The sequence below is a fragment of the Oncorhynchus keta genome, chromosome 1 (genome assembly GCF_023373465.1).
Source record: "Oncorhynchus keta strain PuntledgeMale-10-30-2019 chromosome 1, Oket_V2, whole genome shotgun sequence".
NCBI lineage: Eukaryota > Metazoa > Chordata > Actinopteri > Salmoniformes > Salmonidae > Oncorhynchus > Oncorhynchus keta.
Window position 1 is genome coordinate 60,212,576 of NC_068421.1, and position 25,683 is coordinate 60,238,258.

Below are 25,683 nucleotides of genomic sequence, written 5' to 3' on the forward strand. Positions count from 1 at the left end.
GGTCCAGGTGGCCATTTGATTAATTGTTAAGCAGTCTTGTGGCTTGGGGGTAGAGGCTGTTATGGAGCCTTTTGGAGCTAGACTTAGCGCTCCAGTAACTCTTGCTGTGCAGTAGCAGAGAGAACAGTCGATGACTTGGATGACTGGAGTCTTTGACCATTTTTTTGGGCCTTCCTCTGACACCACCTAGTATATAGGTCCTGAATGGCAGGAAGCTTGGCTCCAGTAATGTACTGAGCCATACGCACTACCCTCTGTAGCGCCTTACGGTTGGATGCCGAGCAGTTGCCATACCAGTTGCCATTTCCTGGTGTGTTTGGACCATGATAGTTTGTTGGTCATGTGGAACAAAGCCCTCATTTTCCTGTAGTCCATGATCATCACCTTTGTCTTGCTTACGTTGAGGGAGAGATTGTTGTCCTGGCACCACACTGCCAGGTCTCTGACCTCCTCCCTATAGGCTATCTCACTGTTGTCGGTGATCAGGCCTACCACCATTGTGTCATTAGCAAACTTAATGATGGTGTTGGCCATGCAGTCGTGGGTGAACAGGGAGTACAGGAGGGAACTAAGCACACACCCATGAGGGGCCCCCATGTTGAGGATCAGCATGGTAGATGTGTTGTTGTCTACCCTTACCTCCTGGGGGAGGCCCGTCAGGAAGTCCGGGATCCAGTTGCAGAGGGAGGTGTTTAGTCCCAGGGTCTTTAGCTTAGTGATAAGCTTTGTGGGCACCCTGGTGTTGAACACTAAGCTGTAGTCAATGAACAGCATTCTCACATAGGTGTTCCTTTTGTCCAGGTGGGAAAGGGAAGTGTGGAGTGCGATTGAGATGGCGTCATCTGTGGATCTGTTGGGGCGGTATGCGAACTGGAGTGGGTCTAGGGTTTCCGGGATGACGGTGTTGATGTGAGCCATGACCAGCCTTTCAAAGCACTTCATGGCTACTGACGCGAGTGCTACGGATCGGTAGTCATTTAGGCAGGTTACCTTTGCTTTCTTGGGCACAGGGACTATGGCGGTCTGCTTGAAGCATGTAAGTATTACAGACTCTTAGGGAGGGGTTGAAAATGTCAGTGAAGACACTTGCCAGTTGGTCCTCGCATGCTCTGAGTACACGTCATGGTAATCCTTCTGGCCCTGCGGCCTTGTGAATGTTGACCTGTTTAAAGGTCTTGCTTACATCGGCTACGGAGAGCACGGTCACACAGTCGCCCGGAACAGCTAGAGCTCTCATACATGCTTCAGTGTTGCTTCCCTCGAAGTGAGCATAAAAAGCATTTAGCCCGTCTGGTAGGCTTGCCTCACTGGGCAGCTCACGGCTGAGTTTCCCTTTGTACTGCGTAATAGTTTGCAAGCCCTGCTACATCCAACGAGCGTCAGTGCCGGTGTAGTTCTGTATTGACGCTTTGCCTGTTTGATGGTTTGTCTGAGGGCATAGCACGATTTTTTATAAGCGTCCGGATTAGTGTCCCACTAAGCGGCAGCTCTAGCCGTTTGCTCGGTGCGGATGTTGCCTGTATGGCTTCTGTTTGGGATATGTACGTACGGTCACTGAGGGGACGACGTCGTTGATGCACTTATCGACTATTAAACAGCTTCAATCTCCAGGCCATCAGACTGGTAAACAGTCATCATTAGCCGGCCTCCGCCCAGTACCGTGCCCTGAAACTTAGACACTGTCACTAGCCAGCACTTTAGAGACTGCTGCTCTAAGTACATAGTCATTGAACACTGGTCACTTTAATAAATGTTTACATACTGTTTTGACAACTTCATATGTTTATACTGTATTCTAGTCTTGGCTCATCCAATATAACTTCTGCTGCACATACCTTTTCTACTCATATACTGTCCATACACCCCGTATACAGTGCCTTGCGAAAGTATTCGGCCCCCTTGAACTTTGCGACCTTTTGCCACATTTCAGGCTTCAAACATAAAGATATAAAACTGTATTTTTTGTGAAGAATCAACAACAAGTGGGACACAATCATGAAGTGGAACGACATTTATTGGATATTTCAAACTTTTTTAACAAATCAAAAAACTGAAAAATTGGGCGTGCAAAATTATTTTACCCTTTACTTTCAGTGCAGCAAACTCTCTCCAGAAGTTCAGTGAGGATCTCTGAATGATCCAATGTTGACCTAAATGACTAATGATGATAAATACAATCCACCTGTGTGTAATCAAGTCTCTGTATAAATGCACCTGCACTGTGATAGTCTCAGAGGTCCGTTAAAAGCGCAGAGAGCATCATGAAGAACAAGGAACACACCAGGCAGGTCCGAGATACTGTTGTGAAGAAGTTTAAAGCCGGATTTGGATACAAAAAGATTTCCCAAGCTTTAAACATCCCAAGGAGCACTGTGCAAGCGATAATATTGAAATGGAAGGAGTATCAGACCACTGCAAATCTACCAAGACCTGGCCGTCCCTCTAAACTTTCAGCTCATACAAGGAGAAGACTGATCAGAGATGCAGCCAAGAGGCCCATGATCACTCTGGATGAACTGCAGAGATCTACAGCTGAGGTGGGAGACTCTGTCCATAGGACAACAGTATGTTGCACAAATCTGGCCTTTATGGAAGAGTGGCAAGAAGAAAGCCATTTCTTAAAGATATCCATAAAAAGTGTTGTTTAAAGTTTGCCACAAGCCACCTGGGAGACACACCAAACATGTGGAAGAAGGTGCTCTGGTCAGATGAAACCAAAATTGAACTTTTTGGCAACAATGCAAAACGTTATGTTTGGCGTAAAAGCAACACAGCTCATCACCCTGAACACACCATCCCCACTGTCAAACATGGTGGTGGCAGCATCATGGTTTGGGCCTGCTTTTCTTCAGCAGGGACAGGGAAGTTGGTTAAAATTGATGGGAAGATGGATGGAGCCAAATACAGGACCATTCTGGAAGAGAACCTGATGGAGTCTGCAAAAGACCTGAGACTGGGACGGAGATTTGTCTTCCAACAAGACAATGATCCAAAACATAAAGCAAAATCTACAATGGAATGGTTCAAAAATAAACATATCCAGGTGTTAGAATGGCCAAGTCAAAGTCCAGACCTGAATCCAATCGAGAATCTGTGGAAAGAACTGAACTGCTGTTCACAAATGCTCTCCATCCAACCTCACTGAGCTCGAGCTGTTTTGCAAAGAGGAATGGGAAAAAAATTCAGTCTCTCGATGTGCAAAACTGATAGAGACATATCCCAAGTGACTTACAGCTGTAATCGCAGCAAAAGGTGGCGCTACAAAGTATTAACTTAAGGGGGCTGAATAATTATGCACGCCCAATTTTTCAGTTTTTGATTTGTTAAAAAAGTTTGAAATATCCAATAAATGTCGTCCCACTTCATGATTGTGTCCCACTTGTTGTTGATTCTTCACAAAAAAATACAGTTTTATATCTTTATGTTTGAAGCCTGAAATGTGGCAAAAGGTCGCAAAGTTCAAGGGGGCCGAATACTTTCACAAGGCACTGTATACATTTATATAACATACTATGACATTGCTCGTTCTGATATTGCTCTTTCTGATATTTCTTCATTTATTTTTTGTTACTTTTTGGATTATGTGTGTATTGTTTTGTAATGCTAGATATTACTGCATTGTTGGAGCTAGAAAACACAAGCATTTTGCTGCACGTGTGATAGGGAAAAGGGAATCAGAGAGGTGCGGGGACTGCCATAATCAAAATCCACATCTTTGGTGCCCGGTGGGTGGGTTAACTGCCTTGCTCAGGGGCAGAATGACAGATTTCTACCTTGTCAGCTCGGGAATTCGATCCATCAACCTTTCAGTTACTGGCCCAATGCTCTAACCACTAGGCTACCTGCTAACGTCTACAATTCTATGTACATGACCAATACAGTATGTAGGAAATCAAATAAAAATGTATGACATCATGGGCTAAAGCTAGGAAGCATATACTGTATAACCACATGAATAACACAAGAGAATGCAAACACACTCACACACATTCGCACAGTGGGCTCTTAAGCCTTGTTCACATTGGTTTGAATGACTCCAATCCAATTTTGGGGGAGTATGTTCTTTTTCCTGCAGCCTGAACAGCCAAAAAGCACATGGAATCGGATATTTGAAGCCACATTTCAAACCACCTTCGAAGTCTGATTTCTGGCTATGCGACTTGTGTCTGTCTGAACGGTCAAATCTGATTTATTTGCCCTGAAGTGGTTTTTAGACTGTTACTTGGCATATCTTGTTGCTTGCTACTCTGTTGACAGTTTGACAAGAACATGTGGTAGCTAACTAGCTTGATAATTGTTTACAAACAAATGAGTGAATGTGCTAGAAAGCTGAACAGCTACCTACCCAGTTGACTGCTGAGGCTAGCCAAAAATGACTCAATTTGAAATTCACCTTCTCCTTTAAGGCTTTAAAAGGCGTTCTGACACTTTGATTTTGAACATTCAAAGCAACTGGGAAACATCCATGGCAGGTATTGCTGTCACCTTAGCTTGCTGCTTAACTTCTGAGTGATAGGAACCATGAGCATCACCACCAATCAGCCTACACCACCATCCACCCTTCGTAGCTATGACAACTTGTGAAGCCATGCCAGCAAATGACTGCTGTCTGAACACACACAAACCCGATTTGGTCACTTGTAACTTGCCGTTTGGACAGTCAGTATTCCAAAATTGATTTGAGCAGTAAGGCCTGCAGTGTGAACAAGGTTTAAGTCTGCTTAACTGTCATTAATGGAATATTAGATGTGTGTTAGTGTGTGTGTGTGTGGTGGGTGGGGCTGGGTTTAGCTGGGCCTGGGGACTGGATTGGGGCTGTTAGGGTGGGGTTAATGAGCTGTCACGTAACCCGCTCACACCACAGGACAGCCTGAGGGAATCAGACACAGACAGACAGACAGACACACAAAGACAGAGAACAGACAGCAGGCCTGTGTAAGTGGACATGGTGGAGTCCAAGACATTAGCAAACAGGGAGGAATGAATGTTAAACAAGAGTCAAAGTGCACACACTTCAGAATGTAAGAATAAAAAGCATCCAAAAACATAATGGGGGTGTGTTTATGTATTTGCTTAAGTGGGTAAAAATACAGTACAGTACTGTATTTGAATGTTCAGCATGGCTGGACCTCCTTCCGTTGTGGTGGATCCAGCAGAATGAAAAGCAGCACGTTCGTGTATGCAGTAGCAAGTACTGGGATCTAGAGACAGTTTTGGTACTCATGTGTGTCATTATAGAAAGTATACTGCCATCTTGTGGCGGGACTGATTCCCAGAGTACTGCATTTGGAAACTAGTTGAGGTGAGAGCTCTTCACACCAGAATAAAATATAGTAATAATTTCTCTGATACCACATTGATAGATTAGATACATGTGTAATTTATAATAATCTGAATTATTTTAAATTCACAGACATGTTGGATGATTCTGTATTTTTCAGTGGGACGATTTTAAAGTGAAGCAGATTTAGACTAAATTTAGATAATAGAAATATCTTATTTTCTTTAAACCAGGACGCCAGACATTTTGGGATATATATATTAAAAATAGAAAACAGAACAAAAACTGAAACAAATGGAATTATATGGTTTAGACTTTAAATTATATGGATTTGTAGTGGTCTCATGTACAATACAATCTTTTTTTGTTGCCAAAAGTGCAAATCTCCAAAACCACCTATCCCCGTATAGCTTCTTCCAACAGACACTGATGGCCATTGTTAAGGAAAACAAGTTTTCGGAGTAGGACAGAGTTTTTAGCGTCCAAGCTTGACAGACAGATTGAAATACTCTGATGTAAAATGTTGACTGTCCCTCTCCCTCCACCCCCCTACGTCTCCCCACGCCAAGAATCAAAAGTGAGAATTAGAATCGTGTCAAGCCTAGACATTCTGCACTTCATTGTATTCATGCATGGGTTTTAGTGTAATTTACTATGAGTTTTCTCCATTCATCATGTTTTGTTTTAATATAGATTATGTTAGCTTCAAACATTCCTGAATAACACTATCATCATTATACTCAAAAATCCCAAATAGATGTTCTCAATGAAGATGAAGAATAAGTGGACATTTGGACATGTTCCTACAGTATTAAATCACGAGCTGAGGATAGGATGCATATAATGCATTCGCAAAGTATTCAGACCACTTGACCTTTTCCAAATTTTGTTACATTACAGCCTTATTCTAAAATGGATTAAATAAAAACAAGGGAAGGGTCTTGTTCAGGGAGGTGACCAAGAACCCAATGGTCGCTCTGACAGCGCTCTAGAGTTCCTCTTTGGAGATATGAGAATTTTCCAGACAACCATCTCTGCAGCACTCCACCAATCAGGCCTTTATGGTAGTGGCCAGATCCTCAGTAAAAGGCACGACAGCCCGCTTGGAGTTTTCCAAAAGGCACCTAATATATTCTCTGGTCTGATGAAACCAAGATTGAACTCTTTGGCCTGAATGTCAAGCGTCACGTCTGGGGGAATCCTGGGACCATCCCTACAGCATTGGGGCATGTAGCGTTCTCCTGACATCCCCCAATTGTCTGTCGGAATGCCAGATGGTGAAGTGTGATTCATCACTCCAGAGAACGCGTTTCCACTGCTCCAGAGTCCAATGGAGGCGAGCTTTACACCACTTCAGCTGACGCTTGGCATTGAGCATGGTGATCTTAGGCTTGTGTGCAGCTGCTCGGCCGTTGCTTTCAAAGGCATTTTGATACTCAGTAGTGAGTGTTGCAACCAAGGACAGACGTTTTTTACATTCTACACACTTCAGCACTCGGCTGTCCCGTTCTGTGAGCTTGTGTGGCCAACCACTTCTCAGCTGAGCTGTTGTTGCTCCTAGAAGTTTCCACTTCACAATAACAGCACTTACAGTTGACCTGAGCAGCTCTAGCGGGGCAGAAATTTGATTAACTGACTTGCTGGAAAGGTGGCGTCCTATGATGGCGACACATTGAAAGTCACTGAACTCTTCAGTAAGGCCATTCTACTGCAAATGCTTGTCTATGGAGATTGCATGGATGTGTGTTCAATTTTTATACATGTGTCAGCAACGGGTGTGGCTGAAATAGCCAAATCCACTAATTGAAGGGATGTTAACATACTTTTGTATATATGGTGTATATAGCCACATGGGCCTTTTATCAAGTACATTGCTCACCTCCTCCGTCATCTCTCCTCGTCCTCTCAGTCAGCGAGGAGAGTGAACGTGGATGGAAATGGCTTGCTTGAAATGAGAAGGTCCTTCTCCACTCAAGCGTCATTAGGCAAATTACGTTTACATGGGTGGATCCCAAATAGATGTGTAAAGTGCTAAAAAAAAGTTAGTTGTGCAATACATTTTATAGATAAAACAATAAGTTGCATATTGTTTTTAACGTGTGCATGTTTTTCCTCTGGCAAAACAAAAGCTGATTCAAAGGGGGTGTGGCCGATTTCAAAACACTTCCGCGGTAGGATACACAGGAGTATATGCTCGATGAAAGGTGCCTATATCGAGGTGGGGACCCCGCCGTTTTGATACTAACGAATTGACACACTCTTCGACCACTTAGCGGTTTCCGGGTCACAGAGAAGAGAGGACCGTCTTTTTCCTAACGAGAATTTCCCCAAGTGTATCCTCGCAGGGCCGTTTGGGTCGGGATAACGACCTGTCACGTGATCCCGCTCACTCACCACAGGAAAGCCTGAAGGAATCAGGCACCGAAAGACAAGAGGAGTGTTAGTGGACACTGCAGGGTCCAAGACCATAGCAAACAGGGAGGAATTCATATTCCGAGTCAAAGTACACATTTCACTTCAGAATATGTTAGAAAGTATCAAAAAACATAACGGTGTTTCTTTATTTGCTTAAGTAGCTAAATACGGTAAAATATTTGAATGGGTCTGCTTCCGCGGTGGTGGATCCAGCAGAATGAAAAGCAGCAGTTTGTGTGTGTATGTGTGTGTAGTACAGGTGCAGTAGCAAGTTACTAAAGGCATCTAGTTTTAGTACTCGTGTCATTTTAGAAAGTATACTGCCATCTTGTGGGGGGGACTGATGTCCTAAGCACTGCATGTGGAAAAAAGTTGTGGGAGCTCTTCATACCAAAATAAAATATTGTAATAATTTATTTGATACTACATTGATAGATTAAGTACATGTGTAGTTTATAATATTCTTAATTATTTGAAATTCACAAACAAGTTGGATGATTGTGTATTTGTCAGTAGGACCGTTTTAAAGTGAAGCAGATTGACTAAATATTGACATGTAAGACATTGTAAATGTACACATGTATGTAAACTATTAGAGTACTTTGAACTGTTTTTAGATCATATTTGATGAGAAATTAATCATTATGAAGGCTACTTGATGTGGTTTTAGTGTGTGGGGATAACAAAAGAGAAACAATTTCCTGACATTTGATGTGACAATAGCCAGAGACTTGCACCTGAATGCATTCTCTGTCTTTTCTTAGTAATAAATAAACACGAGCATGCACAAAAAGTCGCAACCATTGTTTTTTTTAATAGAAAGATCTTATTTTCTTTAAACCAGGACAACAGACATTTTTGGATATATTAAAAAAGAAAAACAGAACAAAAACCGAAACAAATGAAATTATATGGTTTAGATGGTATGGATTTAGTGGTCTCATATACAACACAATTTATTTTTGTAGCCAAAAGTGCAAATCTCCAAAACCACCTATCCCGCATAACTTCCAACAGACACTAACAGCCGATGTTTAAGGAAAATGACTTTAAAGAAGAGGATAGGGATTTTAGCATCCAAGCCTGACAGGAAATATTCTGCCTCCCCCAAATGTGCAGCAGAGTTCTAAACTAGTATGGATGATTATTGTCATTTTTACAGTCAGAAATCATTCTACAATGATAATAACTCTTCTCCCTCAACTCCAAAGGTGACAAAAAAAATGGCATAATCATTTGGTTGTGTCTATTTTATACCAGATCCAGCAATTTACTTTAGTGTGGCTACTACGTGTAAATGATGTGAGGGATACAAAATAAAACAGCTTTAAATCTGCATGTTTGACATTAAGTAGTACAGCACAGTTCGCCTTCTCAGAAAGCTTATGTTATGGAGGTTTCTGTGCAATGCAACTCTCCCAATGATTTTATATGACTTGTTTTCCAAATATATTCGAGATTGTATGTGGAGATAGGGAGACCTTGCCTTTACCCTTCCACTCGGAGTATCTATCTATCAGCTGAGACGGTGTGTGTGCCAGAAGTGTATGTATGGCCTTGTGGGGCGGCAGCTCGAATGGACCTAAACCCAAATATTCAAGTTTTCATGAAGTTTTTGCATTTAAATAATCATCCATAATGAGAACAAAAATATAAACAAGAATAATAACAATAGTAATAACCAAAAAAACAACAGCACACAATATTCTGGATGGCCTTTTGCAAAGTGCTTTGTTACAATAGCAGAAGCTGAGACAGACAGGCAGTTGGATGGCCAGGTCTGGAGAGGCCCAACTCACTGCCTGTCTGTCAGACTGGGGGTGGTAGAAGGGGGGACGGACAGATTGAAACACTCGGCTGTAAAACGCTGACTGTTCATCTCCTTCCACCCCCTCCGTCTCCCCATGCCAAGACTCAAAAGTGGAAATTACAGTATGAAGTTATGGAATGTATCCTCTATTGGTTGGTGACTTCAAACCACAAGTCTCTCTCTCTCTCCCCCTCTGCCTCCTAGCTTCCCCTGCTGAGGGCCTGTGATCTGTAATCAAAGGCCAGTCAGAAGAGAAGTGGACACCAAGGTCTGGAGAGAGAACCCCCCCCGTGCTTCTTATCCCCAGCTACTTTTATACATTTCAACCTGATTAACACACACTTCTCAGCACTCTCCCTCCCACAGACAAGCTTTTGAATCAACATTAACAATAGTAAGGGGGGTCAGTCACATGGCAATGGGGAACCAACCGTTTCCTCACTCCTTGTTTTGAAAACCATTATCTTTAAACATTGGTACAATTTGCCAATTTTACATGGAAGGCAAAGAAAGAGATGTTAATTCTGAATCAAACCACAAACTGAACAGAAACAGGAACACCATGTATTTCAGTGTTTTTCAACTTAGAAGCACAGAAAAATAGATCAACATTCCCCATCACCAGTTCCGCAATTTTGCTACATCATATCATTCCCAGTGAAACACAACAAGATGGGGCAACCTGAACCATTGCACCGCAACCCTGATCTAGTCTCTCCCATGTCGTCGCTGCTGACCAATTTGGTCCAGTCCCATCCCACCCCAATCCTGACCCTCCCACGTTGTGAAAACCATTGTAGCCCACTGACGTAGAGAAACTCCTAAACTGGCCAACCAACCAGCCAACAGCCTCTCTGGCCCCAGGGATGGCTGTGTAAGTGCCAGTGCCACGCTGTGCATTATGCCATACTACATATGTCATCCTCAACTTGCTGTGCTTCACCAGCCTGGACATTCAGGTGTGCAGCACCACTTACAAAACACTCTCCTCCAACCAGCACCCACTCCTGTCCCATGATTATTACAATCATAATTGTTATCAAATGTTTTGTGTCGTTTTTAATGCTTTCAGACACTTTTTATTTTGTGTCATAGTGAATTAGTAACAAAACATCTGGTGGATTTTGGATTATGCCCAACGATACGTCTTCTCTTTAAGGAGATGTGAGATATCTCTGCGTAACGTGTTGGAGTAACGGTGGTCTAGGGCGGAGGCTGGGAGGTCTCAGCAGGAATGGGAGCATAGGACCACGAAGGAGGAGAGAGCTACACCACTACATCACCCAGTAGTATGTTTCTCTCACAGGGACACTTCTCACAATAACCAATTCATTCAAGTAAGTCATAGTAGTTTGGTCAAACACTACAGTGGGAGTTGGATTGAGAGTGTGGCTCAATAGAGATCAACTTCCAGACAGTATATTGTCTTTTGATTCGGTCCCCCACCTGCCAATCGTCCCAATGTTCAGTATGGAAAGGTTTACAGCCACACTCAACATCCACATTTTAAACTCAAACTATGTGGAAGTCAGTGTAAGGCGCTCTAAAATTAGAATGAGGGAGAGAAAGGTTCTTCCATTCCTTCGGTTTTAAGTCCCGTTCTTGCCCATGACCCATGTCCACCTGGGAGCTAGACGGAGGCCCAGCCTCAGACTTCTACTGGACCCATTAAACAAAGCTTAGTCCTCAGACCAGGCCAGAGAGTCCCAGGGACACTCACTCTAACTGAAGGACACCTGAATACATCTAGACCCTAAACACACTGCTCAGAGGGTTGTCATACTACCTCCCAGAGGCAGCATGCATGCATGCATATATATATGTATATATATAAATATATATATAAATATACATATATAAAAATATAATCGCTGTTACAACAGTTTTGTCTCCTCTGTGTGTACCATCCTAAAACTTTCAGAGCACCTTCAGGTTTTGATGTATTATTCAAATCCCATACATCCACCATGTTGTGACGACTTATCAAAGTCTTTTTCTCTTTTGGTTTGGTTAAGTAATGTTGGTACACTTCTCAGAAGAACCTCTACATGATTAAGTCTGTTGGTTAGGGGAATGGATGGACTGTCTGTGTTGGACCATTGAGTGTATAACACTCTGTGCTCACAGAAACTCAAGGGCCTTGCTGAGGTCTCACGCCCTCCTTCCTTTAGTAGGACAAGGACTTTAGTGCAAACTCTCGCTGTCTCAGCTAAAGCACTATTTCCAGTGCTATCAGGCTTTATATCCCCAACCAAAACACCCCTTTAATCGAACTCAGAAAATACCCTACCCTCCCTAAACCAATTCCTATACCCCGACCCACACACAAAACAGCCATAAAGTTGATTAGAAAAAAGTAAAAAAGCTGTAGGGACACCTTTTTTTAAGAAGAATTCAACATAAAGACATAAAACAGAAGCTATTCCATCTACACCATTGATTTTAGTCCACGGAAATAAAGAGAATGTGAACTGATTCTACACAATTTCCTGCATACATATCAAGGGGGTGGGTTTTGTTGGTGTGTGGCTTGGTCAGAGGTGGTCTCATTCTGGATATGTTTAGAATTACTTTCATACCTTTATATCATATACAAGACATGAATAGCAATTTAGGGAGAACTCTATAAGAGTGTACTATGTACAATCAGGGTAGCTTTGGCTTAACCAAGATTAAAGAAATAAAATAGGAATACAACTTGAAATCCCAATATTAAGGCCCAAGAACATTATACGTTTTGATGGCTACATATACTTGAGTGATAACTTAGAACCCCTAACAGATCACCTGACTACGGCTTCTTTCATCAGACCTATTCATATACATGACTATACCCTGAGCTCCTGGCTGTCAGGCTATGCATATCAACCCCTCTCATCTACCTCCTTGTCTTCTACTTGATCTGTGTATATCAAATACTGACAGACTATTGATTTGCATTCTTCTAAGAGAAGGAGTCAACATCCCAGGGAAATAAGGATTTCAACAGAATACAAAGCAGTGAAAAGTGATGGAAAAGATGGTTGGGGGTGTGTGGAAGTTTCAAGTATACTCACACACACACCGTTAGTTAGCCACTACTTGGAAAAGGGTCTATCTGCCGTGCAGTTGGTCTGAACGTGTCTGACTGCGTTCTCTTCTCTGTGATAATATGTGGAGCTATGAAGGGAGCTGGTGAACAGATGGGTGGAGATAGAGTTTGTTTATCCAGGCTTGCCCTGAGACCCTCCAGCCATGCACACACACTCACACCGCCCACTCTGCATTAAGACATGAACATAGACAACTCACTAGAGCTTGTTTTACCAAACCTAACTTCAAGTGCAATCAGTTACATGGGGTTATTTTGTCTTTAAAAAAAAATGTTTTTAAGGTCACAAAACATTGTTCGTTTTTTGAACCCGCCTGACTTCTCTTAAGAGACCCGAAACACACATACATCTTTCTTTTTTGGCAGCTTGTCGTCAAAAACTGAACAAAACCAGAGAACAAGCTTAACGGAACCACTTGCGATGGGGATATTAAGCTAATTCACCTTAGTTTGTTTCAAAGTACCCGTTTCTTTGACAAAAGTGCCTTTCTCAGTAACAAAGTGCATTCAGAACCTGCTTCTTTCCCATTAAGGTGCAAAAGACTGATACTCAGGACACAGCATTGCAGCAATGGCAGGGGAATTCAATCTACAGTCACCGGCACGGCACACTCTCCTTTGCCCCAAAACCAGTGTACAAGTATGGTTAAAAACAGAGTTGACAAGCCAAGCGACTCAAAACACAAAGACAAACGTGTTCAGATCTATGTGAACCAGTGGCCGTTTCCAGACACACGTCATAAGGCTGTGGAGCAACACCTCACGATCTCTGGTGGCTGCCCTCATGTTTTTTTACCCACTATAATGGCTGCCTGGCTTTTAGTGCACTGGCAGTTTGGGGAGCATGTTTCAACGTGTCCACAACTGGAGGAGCTGCTGACACTCCCAGCCCAAGTCTAGTGAGTGAGTCAGAGAAAAGACCCTGGCTGCCACACACACCAACACCTAGCAGCAGTCCGGTCAGCCACCGACCAGACCTCCTCTACTCAGGGCTCTATAATACCATGTACTCCACAGGCTGGTTTTGGGGCGATGGAGAACTAAAGTGAGAGAGAGAAAACGTCTGATTTGAACCCGTTCTGCCTGGAAAAGTGGCTGTGCCGGGGAGATGATATTTTGGAATGCAACAGACATTGTGAAATCCCCCTCCCCTCAACCTGCCTCACCCTGCAGCTGTGTGCTTATTTGGCCTCCCAACTTGGACAGGTATTTATTGCTCTCTTCATCACACAGGTTGCCTCATGGTTTCGTGGTCCCAAGGGCAAAAAAGATTGGAATAAGCACTAATACACACCTTTTCTCAACAACCTCCTTTAAATATACCTCTCTCTGTGGGATCTCTTTAGTGAAGCTGTGCAAACGTATATATCCCGGTCTATCCCTGCTTTTCCTCTTTCAACCTGCTGTTGGTTAGAGGAGAGATCCTGTCAGAACTGCACAAAGTTAACCACATAGTATCGCTTCTACCTTCAGGCAGGAACTCTATATACATCTCAATCAAGTGTTAAGTTTAGGACCAATGGGTTTCTAAATTCAATATATTCTAACATTCATATAGTTTCCTTTCTCTTTTACCCACAAGCTTCACTCTGTGAGAAATGTGACGTCAAGCCAAAGGAAACCCCGATTGGTAAGCTAATATACCTCAGCATTAAATCATCACCACCTAATGTGTATATCTATATATATACACACACGCATGTATACAAATGTAAAGTGTCAAGTACCCAAAGCAGTCACTCAAAAAGGGACAAACAACAATAACAAAGACAAATCAAAAAGAAAATAGAAATGAAATGTCAGGGTGAGGGCTAAGAGTCAACGACGTGGTCAAGCCGAACGGCACCATGGCCATGGTAGTGCTTCAGAAACACACCCCCTCCTCCCCTCGCGTTCCCTACCCCTGCAATGGAAGAGCCCCCCCAAACGTGGATTCGACTCGACATTTAAAAAAGATGAACCATAGATTTTTAAAATATATTTTATCGAGTAAGTAACACTTAAATCAAACCCTTGTCTGATTCTTTCTGAAGCCTTTAGAAAAAAGGAAGCTGCATCAGAGGTGTGGGTAAGTTAATCTTGCATATATTGCCATATTCTGACAATACTGTTTCTATGGTAACTGTACATTTTAGAACTGCAAAAGAATAGAAAAAGATTGGTTGCTTTCCATCTGAATATGAGAGATTACACTCCGTTCACCCCTGCAGCAGTTAGTAGGTGTGGGACACCTCATCGTTTGGCTCTGAATTCAGAACCTATTTTAACTGCATAGTTTTGCTCAGGGTTTTCTGTTGTTTTGTTATGCATATAAAGCATTTTTGCCAAATGTATAAAAACCTAGATCAGACAGAAATGACCCAGAAAGGAGACATCATGGGTGTGTGATTTTAAGCGTTCCTTGCTATTTAACAGAACACTGACTCATGTGTGTCTGTTGTGTCTACTGTTTCCTAAAGCAAAGAAATAAAAGAAACTGAAAATATTAGATTTGTGACACCCTGATTTGGTTTATAGAGAAATAGTTAGTTGTGTTTTTTGTTTTTTGCCTTAGCGTGTTTTTTTTCTCCTCTTGTTTCGGCAGCGGCCCCTCCACGGGCCAAGTATGACTATGGCGTCCAGCGTCCCTCCCTGTCTCCCTGCCTCAGTGCCCCGGCTCCTCTGGCCTCTCCTGGGGCTGGGGACTGTGTGCATGGACCCTGGAGGCCCCCTCTGCTGAGGCTGCCTCCATGCGCCGTCTCTCCCTGCCACTGCGAGGGCCGGGGCCCACCAGCCCCATGGAGGCCTCCAGGAGCCCGGGGTCCCGTACCCGAGGCTTGCGGCCCCGGCGGGAGGGGATACCGTTGCAGCCGTCCTTCTTGAGGTGGCGGTGCAGGTGGTCTGAACGCACAAAAGTCTTAAAGCAGCTGGAGCACTGGTAGGGCCGCAGGCCTGTGTGCACGCGCATGTGGTTCTTCAGGTCGTAGTTGTGGGCGAACGCAGCACCGCACTGCGTACACAGGTAAGGCTTCTCTCCCGTATGCTTACGCATGTGAACCTTGAGCTTGTCCTGCCTGCGGAGGAAGAACACAGAGGCTCAGTCCAAGACAACAGAGAATTGATTAGTACAGTAGGAACTCTGATAGCAACAAGGGTAGTTAAAGTACTAAGTAAACTACTACTATTAACCAAACAATAAGAATCACAATCTTATACACATTTTCACAGCCATTTCTGTCTATTATATTTCAGAAAATTTGAACCATGTCTTTGTTGACATTGATAAAAAGTATAAAATGTTCCAAAACGTAGCTATTTATCTTTGCAATATGTGACACAGTACACCTGGTTATATTGAGGAACGTGTGATCTTAAAGTAAGGTTTGTTTGGCGTGGGCAGGGTTACGGCCCACAGGTGATTTATTTAGTCCATTTGTTTATTGTTGGACATAAGACTGTAAAAACAACAGCAAATCAGCTCCAAGTGATTTTCATTTTTGGAAATCTTTCCAAAGTATTCCAAAGAGAATCTATGCGATCTCATACAAATGTAAGCAAGGTTTGAAATTATTATGTTTTAGTCAAATTTTATCTCTGTTTGGGCTTCTTGCGGTCAATTTGCAGTCTACAAATGACTTGCCATTATGTTCCGGCCCCCTGACCCTTCACTCAATAACAGCTTTGCCCGCTGATAAATCTAGTTGATGATCTCTGGCCTTGGGAACGTGCCTATGGAGGCAGTTTGTCTCCCTGTGTCTATCTCCTTCACTATAACAGCTGATGGACCACTCCCAGGTATTTATTTTGTACTTTTTACTGCACTAAGGATATTATCGCTTGGATAACCTTGTGGCACAGCGGTCTAAGGCACTCCATTTCAGTGCCAGAGGTGCCACTACAGACCATGTTTCGATCCTGGGCTGTATCACAATCCCATAGGGACTCCCATAGGGGAGGGTTTGGCCGGGGTAGGCCGTTATTGTAAAATAAGAATTTGTTCTTAACGGAATTTCCTAGTTAAATAAAGGTTAAATAAAAATGGTAATTATTGTTTCTTTTTCATTCTTTATGCAGAGTGCACTGCACAGAACACCGGAATAATTATCATTGTGAAATATGACTGGATTAATGTAATGTTTGTCTGTGTCAATTAATCGCCTAAAGGGTGGGTTGCCAAATGGCAAGATTGACACAGATTTTTGTCTTTATTCATTCAGTCATTCCAGGTTGTTTACTCTGCCATGGCAGCCAGGTCATCTGAGGATAGACCATAAACTTCACATCTTTATCTACAACATTTCTCAAAGCACACGTAGAGACCCGGCCCAGAGCTCAACGTTCAGTGTGGCTGGGTTCACGGGAAATCTATTTCTGGGGCAGATACCTTCACACACTAATACCCGGAAGGTGGAAATCCAATAAATAAAAAATGCTGGTGAACGAAGCAGGTATAGGCAGATACACTCACTGACCTTAAACTACACACCACCCACCCCACCTCTATACACACAGTGACACAAAGTAGCACAATGACAGAGGTGAATTATTTAAAGGGCAGGAGGAGTGATTTATTAGTGCGAGAGCAGCACACTCTTAACCCTGATCAAACAGGATTAAGATTACAATACCACCTTCCCTTCTCAGTGCACTGGCGACCGGCTGAATTTAGATGCCACATTTAGATCAGGCACGCCCACCCGCCCGCCTGCGCAAAGGGTCCTGGGTATATCCAGTGTGCATCTATTTTCAATGCAAGTCCCTTGATTAATGAATTAAGGGGATGGTTTCAAGGAAGAGATGGTGCTCTTAAATATGGGAAAACTACCCTCAACCCCTCCCCTCTATCTCTGAAGACTATTTGCCATATATTTTTTAACTGTGCTGTTTCACAAAAGGATGGGAATAAAAACAAAACAAAAAATAACTAATGAAAAAAAAAGATTATACAGTATGTATAAACTGGAAGTAGAAGCCTAAGTGTTGTCAAGTAGTTAACTCAAATTAGGGGAGGGGTGAAAGGGTTAGGGGAAAATAATAGAGGAACATATATTTACAAAAAAAATGATATACAGTTGAGGTCGGAAGTTTACATACACTTAGGTTGGAGTCATTAAAACTCATTTTTCAAACATTCCACAAATGTCTTGTAAACAAACTATAGTTTTGGCAAGTCGGTTAGGACAGCTACTTTGTGCATGACACAAGTAATTTCTCCAACAATTGTTTACAGACAGATTATTTCACTTATAATTCACTGTATCACAATTCCAGTGGGTCAGAAGTTTACATACACCAAGTTGACTGTGCCTCTAAACAGCTTGGAAATTTTCAGAAAATTATGTCATGGCTTTAGAAGCTTCTGATAGGCTAATTGACATAATTTGAGTCAATTAGAGGTGTACCTGTGGATGTATTTCGAGGCCTATCTTCAAACTCAGTGCCTCTTTGCTTGACATCATGGGGAAATAAAAAGAAATCACACCTCTGAAAATAAAATTGAATACCTCCACAAGTGTTGTTCATCCTTGGGAGCAATTTCCAAGCGCCTGAAGGTACCACGTTCATCTGTACAAACAATAGTACGCAAGTATAAACACCATGGGACCACGCAGCCGTCATACCGCTCAGGAAGGAGACACCTTCTGTCTCCTAGAGATGAACGTACTTTGGTGCGAAAAGTGCAAATCAATCCCAGAAAAGCAAAGGACCTTGTGAAGATACTGGAGGAAACAGGTACAAAAGTATCTATATCCACAGTAAAAAGAGTTGTATATCGACATAACCTGAAAGGCCGCTCAGCAAGGAAGAAGCCACTGCTTCAAAACCGCCATAAAAAAAGTCAGACTATGGTTTGCAACTGCACATGAGGACAAAGTCTGTACTTTTTGGAGAAATGTCCTCTGGTCTGATTATTATTTTTTTCGAACTGTTGGACCACGATTACCATTGTTATGTTTGGAGGGAAAAAGGGGGAGGCTTGCAAGCCGAAGAACACCATCCCAACCGTGAAGCATGGGGGTGGCAGCATATTGTGGGGGTGCTTGCTGCAGAAGAGACTGGTGCACTTCACAAAAGATGGCCTCATGAGGAAAGAAGATGATGTGGACATATTGAAGCAACATCTCAAGACATCAGTCAGGAAGTTAAAGCTTGGTCGTAAATGGGTCTTCCAAATGGACAATGACCCCAAGCATACTTCCAAAGTTGTGGCAAAATGGCATAAGGAAAACAAGTCAAGGTATTGGAGCGGCCATCACAAAGCCCTGACCTCAATCCCATAGTAAATGTGTGGGCAGAACTAAAAAAGCGTGTGCAAGCAAGGAGGCCTACAAACCTGACTCAGTTACACCAGCTCTGTCAGGAGGAATGGGTCAAAATTCACCCAACTTATTGTGGGAAGCTTGTGGAAGGCTACCCAAAACGTTTGACCCAAGTTAAGCAATTGAAAGGCAAGGTTACCAAATACTAATTGAGTCTATGTAAACTTCTGACTCACTGGGAATGTGATGAAAGAAATAAAGGCTGAAATAAATCATTCTCTACTATTATTCTGACATTTCACATTCTTAAAATAAAGTGGTAATCCTAACTGACCTAAGACAGGCAATATTTACTAGGGTTGAATGTCAGGAATTGTGAAAAAGTGAGTTAAATGTATTTGGCGAAGGTGTATGTAAACTTTTGACTTCAACTGTACATACAGTACCAGTCAAAAGTTTGGACACACCTACTCATTCCAGGGTTTAATATATTTGTACTATTTTCTATATTGTACAATAATAGAGAAGACATCAAAACTATGAAATAACATATGGAATCATGTAGTAACCAAAAAAGCGTTAAATCAAAATATATTTGAGATTCTTCAATGTAGCCACCCTTTGCCTTGATGACAGCTTTGAACACTCTTGGCATTCTTTCAACCAGCTTCACCTGGAATGCTTTTCCAACAGTCTTGAAGGAGTTCCCACATATGCTGAGCACTTGTTGGCTGCTTTTCCTTCACTCTGCGGTCCAACTCATCCCAAACCATCTCAATTGGGTTGAGGTCGGGTGATTGTTGAGGCAAAGTCATCTGATGCAGCACTCCATCACTCTCCTTCTTGGTCAAATAGCCCTTAGATAGCCTGGAGGTGTGTTTTGGGTCATTGTCCTGTTGAAAAACAAATGATAGTCCCACTAAGCACAAACCAGATGGGATGGTGTATTGCTGCTGAATGATGTAGCCATGCTGGTTAAGTGTGCATTGAATTCTAAATTAATCACAGACGGTGTTAACAGCAAAGCACCCCCACACCATCACACCTCCTCCTCCATGCTTCATGGTGGGAACCACACATGCGATTATTATCCATTCACCTACTCTACGTCTCACAAAGATATGGCGGTTGGAATCAAAAATATCAAATTTGGAAATCTGACCAAAGGATACATTTCCACAGGTCTAAAGTCTATTTCTCATGTTTCTTGGCCCAAGCAAGTCTCTTCTTATTATTGGTGTCCTTTAGTAGTGGTTTCTTTGCAGCAATTCAACCATGAAGGCTTGATTCATGCAGTCTCCTCTGAACAGTTGATGTTGAGATGTGTCTGTTACTTGAACTCTGTGAAGCATTTATTTGGGCTGCAATTTCTGAGGCTGGTAACTCTAATGAACTTATCCTCTGCAGCAGAGGTAACTCTGGGACTTCCTTTCCTGTGGCAGTCCTCATGAGAGGCAGTTTCATTACAGCACTTGAGGGTTTTTGCGACTGCACTAGAAGAAACTTTCCACGTTCTTGAAATGTTCCGTATTGACTGACTGTGTCTTAAAGTAATTATGGACGGTCATCTGTCTGATTATTTGAGCTGTTCTTGCCATAATATTGACTTTGTCTTTTACCAAATAGGGCTATCTTCTGTATACCACCCCTGCCTTGTTACAACACAACTGATTGGCTAAAACGCATTAACAAGGAAAGAAATTCCACAAATTAACAAGGCACACCCTTTAATTGAAATGTATTCCAGGTGACTGCCTCATGAATCTGGTTGAGAGAATGCCAAGCGTGTGCAAAGCTGTCATCAAGGCAAAGGGTGGTTACTTTTAAGAATCTCATAGAAAATCTATTTTGATTTGTTTAACACTTTTTTTGGTTACTACATGATTCCATATGTGTTATTTCATATGTTTGGTGTCTTCACTATTATTCTATAATGCAGAAAACAGTACAAATAAATGAGTAGGTGTGTCAGTTTTTGACTGGTACTGTATATATTTACAAAATAATATAAGGGGGACTGGAAATGATGCAGACAGTTACATTGATGGAAGCTACAATCCATTTGCAATATTAAAGCTGATCTACCCCCTAAAAAAAAAAAATTATCACACAGGGAAACCAGTAATTGTAGTACACACTGGCCTGTAGCGAGCTGGGCTGTCTGAGCAGGGGCAGATTTCATTAACTGGCTAGGGACTGGGAGAGAGAGAAGGCCGGTCGGTTCTGCCGTGGGCAATAATCAACAAACTCAGGGATCAGTAAGTTCAAAACAAATTACGGCATTGGCACAGATAGGGCACCACTCTGCTTTTAACCTCACTGCCTGTATCAGAACAAACATTTTATAGCAGCCTCCTCCTAGCCCCCCCGTTAACATTCCAGGACTTTGCCATGAGCCCCGTCTCTATAAAACACATCTTTATGACACTCTGTCCCTATTCACTAGAAGAAATATGTTCATCTCTGACTAAAGTTTTCCAGAAAGGTCTTGGCAAAATGATCCATATTATTACATGGGGCGGGGGAGGGACATCTAGGAGATCATTTGTTTCCTATGCTATCAACAATGTTTCTCACTTTGTTTTCAGGATAGTGAAGTAATTCATTGACATCTAGCAAACATTTGGCTAAAGTAGCTATTGCTAAGCAGGAGTGTCCTTGGCTGTGGGACAACAGTGGTCTTGTTTTTCCTCCAGCCCTCTTCCTGACCATGAGTAGGTATGACATGGGTGGTCAGTGCATTAATTGGGGTGTACCTGGTGAAGCGCACTTTGCAGATGGCGCACTCGTAGGGCTTCTCTCCCGTGTGCGTGCGGATGTGGCGGGGTAGCTTGCCTGCACCCTGGATGACTTTGGAGCAGATTGGGCACTTCTGGAAGGCCTTGGAGCGCATCTTCCTCTCCCCTCCACCCCCTCCTCTCTCTTCTCCTCCTCCTCCTCCTCTTCCTCCCCTCTCTCCTCCCCCTCTATCTTGGCTGGAGCCTCCCCGTGTCGCCCAGAGGGGCAGCAGTCCCTGTGAGACGGCGGCGTCCTCATGCTGTGTGCTGTTAAAGTAATTCAAGTAAAACTCCACGTCCGGGTCCTCCCCCTCCCCCAGCTCCTCCCCGGCCGCGGCCCGCTCCTTCTGCCTCTCGATGGAGTCCATCATCTGCTGCAGGAGTGCGCTGGCCGAGCCTCTCTCCCCATCCCGCATGCCATCTTCCTCCTCTTCCTCCTCCGGCTCCAGTTTAGGCTTCGTGGGGAGGAAGAAATGGCCGTTCTGGGCAGGGGCGTAGAAAGAGGCCCCTGGCCCCCCTCCATTCCCCCTGGCCCAGGTCAGCATGTCCCTACGGTTCTCAGAGTGCTCCACCTTTACTTCGTCCTCCTCGTCCTCCTCCTCCTCATCTGGGTCCTGGGTGGGGGCCTGGGCAAGGTCCAGGGGAGAGCAGAACTCGCTGGGGCCCCCGGGGACCCCATTGCTGTGGGACCTTTTGCCATGGTTAAAGTGCAGGTGTGTGGGCATGTCCCTGAGCTCTGGCGTGCTGCAGCTGCTGCTCCAGTGGGCCCCTCTCTGGAAGTATTCTAGATACTCCCGGGCCCGCAGTCGATTCCCCTGCTGCCCCCATCCTCCTCCACCCTTCCCACCATCCCCCTCATCATCATCATCATCATCCTCCTCTCCTCGCTCACTGCCCACCTATGAAAAAACAAAACAGGATTTCATAACTTTCACACACTCACAATCATACTCAGACACACACAAAACAGAAAGACACATGACCATGAATATGACCACGCCACTTCTATTCTACATTTTGAAGCGTAGTATGTAACTGCAATATGCTTTGTCTATATAATGCAGCTTGTGAAAGAGCACGCTGTCCTGAGACTCAGACTGGTGTTGGCCCAGCGCGGGTAAGTGTTCAAAGTTTAGTGTTATTGTGACCCCAGGGTGTGGATGTGTGTTTGGCAGTGTGAGAGTGAGAGAGAGAGAGATTAATGAAGAGCATGATGTAAGCGTGCTGACTATGTGATGGCCAAAGACTGATGATGGAGTGTTTGTTTGGTAGAGTGACGCGATGACAGAGGTTGTGTGGTAAGTGGTCTGTGGCGGCGCAGTTGGATGGAAATCAAGCATGGCATTTACAACACAATAGTTATAACTCAAAACAAGAGAGGTTTGACTGATTTCCACATAGGTCGTACTGAATACATGTATTTTAACTGTAAGTCTCTTTAGATAAAATCATTTGTTAAGTGACTATATTTCGATGCAGATCTACCCGCAGGACATACTAGTAAAGACCATGTGATGGGATGTAATGATAGGACAGAGACTGTTGACGGAATGTTAAGATAGTGTTGTCATGATGACCAGCCTACCGGCGGGGAGAGGAGCACTTTGGTGTCCAGCAGGTGAGTGCAGACTTCCTGGACGGGCGGGATCTCCAGCAGGCGGGCGGCAGCCAGGATGTCTCCCACAGAGGTGTGACTGATCGTTAGCGTGGCTGTATAGGCAAAGTCCAGCAGGGCGCCCAGGGCCTCGGCCGCCACAAAGTCTATGGTGTAGACGTTCTGCTGGCTGGCGGTCGGGCCCGAGGTGAACAACTTGTGGAAGTAGGAGCTGCAGGAGGCCAGGACCGAACGGTGGGCAGTGAATTCCCTCTCCTGGGTGATCAGGAGCACGTCGCACAGAAGGCCGCTGAGGCGCTGCTTGTTCAGACTGCCCAGGATGTCTGCGCTGTGCTCGGGGAAGGGGATGCCCACTGGGCCTTCCTCCGCCGCTTCCCCTCCCCCCCCACCCCTGAGCCGCCGCCCACCCCTCCCACCGGCTCCCGACGACATCTTCCACCAGCCTGCCGCCGAGCCGCCAATCACAGCCGCCGCCCGCGTGTCCGTCCTGCCGTCTGTCCGTCTGCCTGTCTGAGGGAGGAAGAGAAGGAGAGGATCAGTTCCCAGTCTTTAAGACACACATATGCCCAGTTCAATTCCTAGGTAATACTCCTTGGGATTGGATAGGCACAGTATTACAGTAGCAATGCACGGTAGGTAAGGGCTGGGGGCTATTTTGAAATTACAGTAATTTCAATGTGCTCCGACAGGCTTCAGCCATCACACCGGAGACAACACATGAACATAACATTGGCAAGAGTTGCATGTGGGCAATTTCACAGTAACGGAATTAGTCTGACTCCAATTTTATACTTTAAAAAGTTAAACAAACCATAAAACTCTATACGCAAGGACTACTTTGAACAATGTACACAGAACATTTCACAAAAACATATTTATTGGCAGAATTTAATTATGGTAAAATCCCCCAAAAACTCTTTAAATATCTGCTCCGAATTAAGATTTTAAAAAATGCCTGCAGAAAGAATGGGGTGTCAGCTATGGCATATTGAGTAAAAAAAAAAAAGTATATTTTGGTTATTGAACTACAGTAAGTGCAGTGGATTTACAACCGTTAATGGAATTACGGTAACAGAATTAGATCATGGTTCCTGATCTGTACTATACAGAAATGCATCATTCTGGATATGAATATAATTCTCTTCATTGTGATGTATCCAGAAGGTAGGGAATATGCAATATCCTTCTTTTGCCTATTTGGTTGTTATTCTAACGAGCTCCTCCCCGAATAAGACCACATTTGGTTGGTCCAGACCACACTAAATCTGAACCAGTCATAGATATCCATGTTTCACAGTAAAAGTACAGTAAATATGTTCAGTACACTACATAATACTGTACTCATGTGTTCTACTCAACTGTATAGTACTGTACAGTGTTGGTTAGTGCCATTCAGGATTAGGTAGGATGATTTTTATTACAGCATATTGGATGACTGTCATTCATATTTCATTCACCAGTTCAATGTAACATTGACAGGTTTAGGCTACTACATGATACTCTAATTTGCCCAATACCCATGAGGTTGCTACAACCTAGGCTATGAATTAAAGTTTACAACGTAAGTGCACAGGTCAAGAGACAGATTAGAGTAATCAAGGTGAAAGACAGTAACCCGTTCAATACTACATTGCACACTCTCACCTGCATCTAGCTGATCTAGGGTGTAATCATTAGCCCAAACCGTTACAAAACGTTCCGTTTCTATTGGATACATTCTTGTAGGTTCCTCCCCGTTTCGTTTGCTTCCATTTAAGAAATATTTTGCAACAGAATGGGTGGAATGACTACACCCACTGATCACCCTCACACACAGTTGACTTTCCTCTGACCATTTCACTTTGCTTGTGTACTCTACTTTTCTGTACTGTTCTCTGTATTGGTTGGTTCAGATTTGGTCCGGCCAGAGCGGACCGACCAAATTTCAACTACTTTTCAACGTCCATGGACGTCCGGGATCAGTCGGTGCTCAGTGGTTGAGGATGCTTGTTACGGTAAATGGAAAGAGGGTAGGTGGTAGCTGTAATGGTACCTGTCAGTAAGAGCTGGGAGAGGTGACATTAACTGGAGAGAGAAGAGGCAGAGGGAGGTTGTCCAGACTGTTTTCAGTCTTGCTTTGACCACCAGACGACAGAAAGAAAACAGTTATGAGCTGAACATAACAGTATGCCAGTGGAAGGGAGGACAGTAACAGGTGAACCAACTGTGGTTTTTGGCAACTATGATTTCCCATTGTAGCCAATTCAATTATAGTAATTCCGTTACTGATTTATTATTAGTGAAAAACAATTGGTAGGTCTACCTTTCCTTGTTACTTCTGTGAACTTTCCTTGTCCTCCCTCATGAGAGAGAGAAATGACAAAATATCTTAAAGATATGTAGGTTTGCGGAAACGGAATTACAAGACTCAAAAGGCAATGATTTTTAAGGTAAATTATTTCTCCAAAACAAAATA

General features: G+C 43.4%; 1 protein-coding gene across 2 annotated transcripts in view; it reads right to left on the minus strand.

Moving 5' to 3' along the window:
- Positions 1 to 8,490: 8,490 nt before the first annotated feature.
- Positions 8,491 to 25,683, minus strand: part of LOC118389744 (zinc finger and BTB domain-containing protein 7A) — a 28,204-nt gene continuing 11,011 nt past the window's right edge. The window contains exons 2-4 of one of the 2 annotated variants that reach the window (XM_035779580.2): positions 23,199 to 23,738; positions 21,593 to 22,512; positions 8,491 to 15,650 (exon numbers count right to left, since the gene is read on the minus strand). In XM_035779580.2, coding sequence (XP_035635473.1) covers positions 15,242 to 15,650; positions 21,593 to 22,512; positions 23,199 to 23,738 — 1,869 coding nt within the window. In that variant the 3' untranslated portion in view covers positions 8,491 to 15,241. The other variant, XM_052529787.1, reaches the window with a different exon arrangement.